This window comes from Diadema setosum, chromosome 6, assembly GCF_964275005.1.
Source record: "Diadema setosum chromosome 6, eeDiaSeto1, whole genome shotgun sequence".
In the NCBI taxonomy this organism is placed as follows: Eukaryota; Metazoa; Echinodermata; class Echinoidea; order Diadematoida; family Diadematidae; genus Diadema; species Diadema setosum.
In genome coordinates, this window is record NC_092690.1 from 4914611 (window position 1) to 4921986 (window position 7376).

Here is a 7376-nt window from a genome sequence, read left to right on the forward strand (position 1 = left end):
TACTGTACATGTACGTACGTGTGTACAAGTACAGCACAGTAGGACTAGTTGTGGTAGTAGTAGCCTAATTCGATCTTTCACGATCTAGGGTAGATGTGACGTGGATTGTTTCTCAGATCTCGGATACAAATACATCTAATTCTGGTCTAAATTAGCTAGATCTCGGTCTAACAGTAACAGGACGGCTACCTTGGATACATAGATCACTGTTTTATCAGAGACTGAAGTGGATTAACTTGCACTGAAGAGTGTACATGATGATGTACCATACCCCACGTCAGGATCACTACACAGTAGGAACAGCACTCGGAGTCGGAGACAGAAAGGGTAGGCCAAAGTGAAAACATTCTTTGCTAAAATCCTCTGTAGGATAATAATGATGATATTGAATGTCCTATTTTCGATTAATACAAGGAAATATTGGACTCGCTAAGCAAAATATTGGACTCGTCTCCGACTCGTCCAATATTTGTGCATACGTTTGTAGCTCGTCCAATATTTCCTTGTATTAATCTCAAGGCCATCCAATATTATATAAATATTAGCAGAGCAAATCAGTGAAAGTTTGAGGAAAATGGAACAATTACAGTCCATTCAAAATTTACAAATACTTGTATCGTGTACAATTTCTGTGCAAGCCATCATAAACGAGAAAACTACAGGTTTTGTGATGTTACTGTACATCACTACACATGTAAAATATATATAGTTCCAAAAAATTAATTCTTTTAATGAAAAAGCACACATTCTTTATGTTTAACTTGTTACTGACACATACGTGTTTACACAAGAGTATTGTTGCCCAGTTCTGCTTTTTGAAAGAGGTATAGTGTACAAGTACCATAATGTATTATACAGTATCAAGCACTATTTCATTTTGTTAGAAATACATACTTAAAGGGTGTGTACAGTTCTGGTCGAGGTGAAGATTTAGCTCTTAACGTTTTGTGAGATATTCAGAAACCACTCTATGAGATGTCAAAGAGCATGCAGTTCTAAAGGGTATCAAAAGTTTATTCGATGAAAATCGGTTTTGAAATGGCTGAGATATCCAAAAACAAAGTGAAACAAAGAGATGCTAATAAAGTTGGGGCATGTCGCCTTTTATTATTAGCACTTTTTTGGATATCTCAGCCATTTGAAAACCAATTTTCATCAAATAAACGTTGAATCCATCTTAAAATTACATGCTCTTTCATATTTCATAAGAGGCTTTTCATTATCTCACTTAGGAATGTTCAAAATATGAATCCCTACCTCAACCAGTACTGTACAGTCCCTTTAAAGTGTGTTTAATACAGAAAGTGGATGTTGAATTCTGTAAATATCTTTTTAATGTCACTGTACACACATGAGTGATGCAGTACAATGTGACATCACACTCTAGCAGTCTTTTCATTCAGCAATTGCTGCAGACAAACTTTCAAAAATCCATTAAACTTTTGAACAGATTGTCCAATTTTCTTCAAACTTTCACCTACATGTACAGTTGTACAATGTGTTCTACAAATGTTGCTGCATTGACTCGATCCACAAACACAGCCTGTATTAGGGTGAAACTGTCCTTTGGAGGGATAGTATAGTTTTGGTTGAGACAGGGATTCAGGTTTGAATTTTTTGTGAGAAAATTAGAAACCACTTTTTATACATTTGAAATATTAAAGAGCATCCAGTCTAGGAATTAAAATTGTATTTCATGACAATCAGTTTCGACATGGCTGCAATCCAACAACATAGAGGTCCTAATAAAAGATGGGTCCTACATTAATATAAGGACTACATGTACAGTGTACTTTGTCTTACATTGTGTACTTTGTTTTTGGTATCTCAGCCATGTCAGAAACAATTTTTATCAAAATAAACTTTGAATTCCTCTTAAGATGATGCTACTGTAGCTAATATTTCATATTAAGTTTCTAACTTAAACTATCTCGTAAATAGTCAAAACCTGAATCGCCACCTCAACCAAAAATTCCTTAATGTGCGAGCATCACTACATTTTTAATGTATGCAGTGTGATCAATCTTCAGATTCTGAAGGACACAGAAGAAGAAGAAACATATCACGAATATCTATGTTTTGTTACATTGTATCTTTAATTAATACCCAAGTTACATTTGTATTGTTAATGCCTTGAACATCAGATGAGATTTCATCCTACTTCTGGAATCTCTTCTACATTGTAACTCCTGACAGATCTACATCTCCAGGACTTTCACTTTTGACATTACTACATCTAGGTATTTTTACCTAGCTGCCATTTTCACACCAACTTTTCTCAATACGATGTAGCCTGTATCTGAATCATAACATTCTTAATTTAATGTTACACGTAACTGACTAACTCTGTTTAGATTGTTACCGGAGCTGATACTTGTGTTTCTTTGTTCAACGAAGAAATGTTATTCCTTGGGGCAAGTCTTGTATAAACACTTAGTTCCCATCCATAGCTTTTCCTTGCTTGGCTCTGAGCTACGTACACTTCTTGCTAAAATGCAATCAATCAAAACGGAGCTCCATAGCTTTACACGTACAATGTAGGTAATAGTATGCTCTCTATGGCTCAGTGCATACATTGTACAGTGCCCTCCCGTTATAACGAACACGGTTACAAGTGTATAACGAAACTCTGGTTACAACAAAGTAAAAATCCAGGCCGCAACATTATCCACTCTATGTATTACTGTTCATTTGTTCGGTTATAACAAAATTTCAATATAATGAAAGAAAATTGCCAGTCCCGAGGATTTCGTTATAACAGGAGTCCACTGTACAATCTGACCACAGACTGTCAATTTGAGACCTGAGGTTCAAGTCCTTTTGCCACGGCAGTTGTGCTCCATAGGGCACACACATCATTATAACCCGCACTGTCTTGCATCCTTCAGGGAGTTCTACTCCAGGTGTCAGTCCCGTGGTCAGCAGCCTACAGGCATTCATTGTACTTCATCAGCAGCCACATATTATGACATTTTCAAAATGCAATTCAAACAAAAAGGTAACATGATAGCAATGACATAACTTGTGGCTCAATTCATACTGAGTGATACCGTGTATGAGTTTATGACAGGGAAGGTACAGTGTACATGTACAAACTGTAGCACGACTAGCACGACCTGAAAAGAAACAGCTCTACCAGAAAATATACTAATCATAGATTTGGAAAGGTGTGTTTTACCTCCTTGGGAGGGGGAGTTTTTTTTTTTCATCCTAACTTTTATTTTCTTTAAATATGAGATTGCAATTTACATTGTACCTCTGTCACTTTTTTGCAGTTCCTTTCATATACTTGTAAAAACAGAATGATAATGGTATGAATGTAGTCATGTTGTACTTGTTCCAATGCATGTTTGTTTTACATCAATTGTCTATAATGCACAGTTTGTTTTTTGGTGTTTTTTTTTTTTTTTTCAATGCAATTTCCATGCATCTTTCTGCGGTCATTCAATCCCATGGTGACTATAAAAGTATAGTGTACTCATAATAGATTTTAACTGGCCTTGAACAATGTACGTCCCTACATGTGTACAAGGTTGTAACAGAATGATCCATGTACCACAGAGAATTACGCATGCCACAAAGTGTTTTTCAAGACTCTCCATTAACTCAATAGGTCAAGGAAGCCATATCCACAAGTAATATGGTTTAGGAGTTGGATTTTTTTGTTACTGCATACATTTTTTGTACATGTAGTGTTTTTTTATTATTATTGTTCATTACAAGTATAAATTTCATCATATGGCAGAATAAAAAAAAAAAAACTCCTATCTTTTTGATAGGCCAAGTAAAATGGAAAAGAAAATGCTTTGGGGTTGGGTTTTTTGTTAACATACATGTAGTGTTTTTTTATCATTATTATTGTTCATTACAAGTATTTCATCATATGGCAGAATAAAAAAAAAACAAAAAACTCTTATCTTTTTGATAGGCCAAGTAAAATAGAAAAGAAAATGTAGTTTCTCGTTCTTGCATGCATAGATGTACAAGTGTATGATGTGTGATACTCAGTTTTACGCATTTGAGTATAATACATGTACGTAAAAGTCCCTTGATAGTGAAAAATCATTGAAGTGGATTCAAGTTGTTCTTATGTTACAACTGTACTAGCCTCATCTTTAATACAATATTTGGCCATAATGAATGAGCTGTAATCCAAGGACAAGTCATCTTTGGCAAGAATTTCAAGAAGTTTGTGAATACACTTTACTGTACTCTTACTACAAGTACTCTTCATTTAACCATCTTCAAACAATGCGTTGTCTCAGATGTATCTCCAAGAGCACCTGCACCACATTTTAACACACAATCACTGCAACATGTCACAGTCCCTGCTCTAAAACACCCACCCAGCATCTCTCCTGACATTACACAAACATAGACAATCGTTGTGCCTGAAGATAAACACACTGTTTTTGTGGGGTTTTTTTGCTAGAACCCTACTCTTTGCAATGAATGAAGCGGGATCTTGTGCATAAGTTGTGACTTTCTCACATGGGACCTCAATTTTATGTCCTATCTGTGGGACAGGGTGTTTTTGCCTCTTCCACTAGGAGAGGTAATGATTAGACACAACAGTGCTCAGTTAGACTCAGGAATCAAATCCGAGTCTTTTGGATCTGAAGGCAGACAGGCTACTGACTGAGCCAGATCACCGCAAACCAAACTAAGGAAACAAGTTCTATTTGATGGATAAGATGCTGAAAGAGGGAATTGCAATAAGACATAGGACTTTGTACAAGTCAAAATTCTTAAAATTTTAATGGGACAAGACAAGTGTGATTTGCTTTCATATTACAGAATAACCAGAACAAAATCATGGATAGTTTATACAGCATCTAATTATGATTTAACTGATGTCAAACAAATTTTCCACTGGACTGTACAGTAATGTAAATATGAAGAGTTTGTTCGCAAAAACCGATAAGTTCATTTTTGAAGATTTGAAGTACGGTCTCTGTCATAAAGTACAAAATACCTTTTAAATGATGTATCAATTGGTAACTACCAATAAAGGTACATTTTTGAAGTTATGGTCAAAAGAAGCAAAAATTTTCTTATTATTCTCTTTATTTTTCTGCACCTTTAATCGCAAATATCTCCATTTGGCAAATATGGACTTATCAGTTTTTGCGAACAAACTCTTCATATCAAATTAGTTTGAACATTTCACAGAATCGGACAAGAGACCATTTGCATTGCAAAGTAATACAGTGCTGCCACCATTCACATTTTCCTTTACTTTGATAATGATAAAAAATGAACACTCTGAGGCAGGTCTGTCATTAACTGTTTGTTTGTTTTTTAAACACATTTCTTTGGTGTGGGGGTGGCAAATCTGTCGATTATTGAGATATTGACTAGCCCAAGATTCTCCTACTTTCTATTAAGGATTGACAAATTGCCCTGCATCAACGCAAATAAGCACTGAATTGATCAGTGTTTTGGGAGTAGCCATGATAAAAAATCATGGGCGAACATACTTGGGCAGGATCGAACCTACGACCTCCTGATCTCCGGACAGGCGTCACCTCCACTAGACCACTCAGCTTCCGCCCAACAGCAAGTGCTGGTTCTAAATCTTTACATAGATGCAGGGCAATTTGTCAATCAGTTGCAATGTAAAACATCTCAACGGAAAGAATTTCATGAATTTGAATGATTAAGGGCATTGCAAACACAGATACTGTAAAACCAGTAATGTTCATATTATGTGCATTTTGATTTTGCAGATTTGACAAGAACCAGGAATCGTGAAATAAATTGCACGCGAAAAATTTTGTCTTTAATACATATAATGTATGTCACATGCATTGAATGTTACTGGCAATTTGTGAAAATTTCATGCCGCGAAAAAGGCCGTCAGCTCCAATTCATGAAAAATTTCACGCCGCAAACATTTTAATCTTTTTATGCCATGCTTTTAGTTTTAACAGTATTATCTGAAGTGAAGGAACAAGACAACATCAATGCCAATGGCAAAGCATCAGAAAATGATATTGACATTACTGACAAATTAGACATTTCTTTATTGAACATTTTAGCCTTGTCATGGATAATGGACAGACCCTACTATTGATCATTGATACAACTGTGTGTCTAGCAGTGATCACACTAAAAATGTTTTCCCTACACTGTACAAGAAAACGCGATATATTTGCTTGCATGCATTTCCGGGTTCATCGAGAGGCAGTCCCAGCAGAATATACGGTGCTGTACACCACTCCATGTACCAACACAGTTTATCGAACCAAAAATGAAAGAGCTATCCATTCCATTATGTGTACAGTACGTACGCGCCCGCTATAAGCACCCGTCGTACAGTGTAAACATAGCGCTCTGCACTGCCCATGCAGCCAATGCGCACCCCGTGTACTGCATGCGATGCGTCCGCACACTGATACTGTACTGCTTGATGTTGGTTCCGCTTTCTCGCGTGCAGTTATCCAGCCATGGTCATGTACAAACCCTTTAAAATATCAGATGCACAACATCATATCAGAACAAAATTTCCCACTCGAATTGACAAGAATAAAATATCTGTACACATCTACTTCATCATCAGCTTTACATTTTTTCTAATTAAGACTTACCTCGTATCGAAATTATTTCTCCAAAACTGGGCCGCATCCGCCTTTGTGATGCGGTAGGTGTCGCCCGCAAAGACACCATTCGGGAACAGAGCTTTCAACTCCGCTAAATTATGGCTAAAAATCAGGGATAAACGGTTGAGTTGTCTTCTACATGGTGAACTCTCATCGTACATCTTCTCCTTATTGTCTTTGAAAAGTTGTATCGTCTGCTTTGCCTTTTTGTTGATGTTGTCGACAAATATTCTGAAGTACTCATTTTCGACCAGCTCCGATAGTTTATCATCACCTTCATACTTCGACCAGATGAGGCGGAGGTGGTGATAAGTCTCGGGCAATATGTCCAAAATAAAAGGTGGGCTGTTCTTTAGTTTCATCCGGTCGTACTGACAAAGTCGCATGACCTTCTCCATGAGTTTCCATGTCCTTTCTAAAGTCCTTTTCTCCACTCTCATGGCCGGGCGAGGAGGAACCATCAGCCCTTCCATGGTCTCCTTCGCCCACTGCATGAAGCCTCTTTTGCCCGCTGCCATCTCTGCTGTGCCTCTCACTAAACTCCACGTACGGTCAGCAGGGCTCGGCACTCGCCAGCGATTCTACACCGGTAGGGTTTCACGCGCTTTCCAATCTCCGTCCACAATCTTCGCGTGAAGAGAGACAGTCATTTCAATCAAACCCGCTACCGAAAGACTGACAAAATAGACTGCTCTTTCAACGGCTACGTCGGGCGTATTGCAAGGCACACGTAGGTTCTCACTGGTTGTTTGAGATTACGGTCAGTTCCTCGTG

The 7376-nt window shown here is 37.5% G+C and overlaps 1 protein-coding gene across 1 annotated transcript in view; it reads right to left on the bottom strand.

The window, feature by feature from the left end:
* LOC140229912 (uncharacterized) overlaps window positions 1-7357 on the bottom strand; it is a 65468-nt gene extending 58111 nt beyond the window's left edge. The window contains exon 1 of the mRNA XM_072310111.1: window positions 6591-7357. Coding sequence (XP_072166212.1) covers window positions 6591-7120 — 530 coding nt within the window. The 5' untranslated portion in view covers window positions 7121-7357. The remainder of the gene's footprint in view (window positions 1-6590) is intronic.
* Between the last annotated feature and the right edge of the window lie 19 nt (window positions 7358-7376).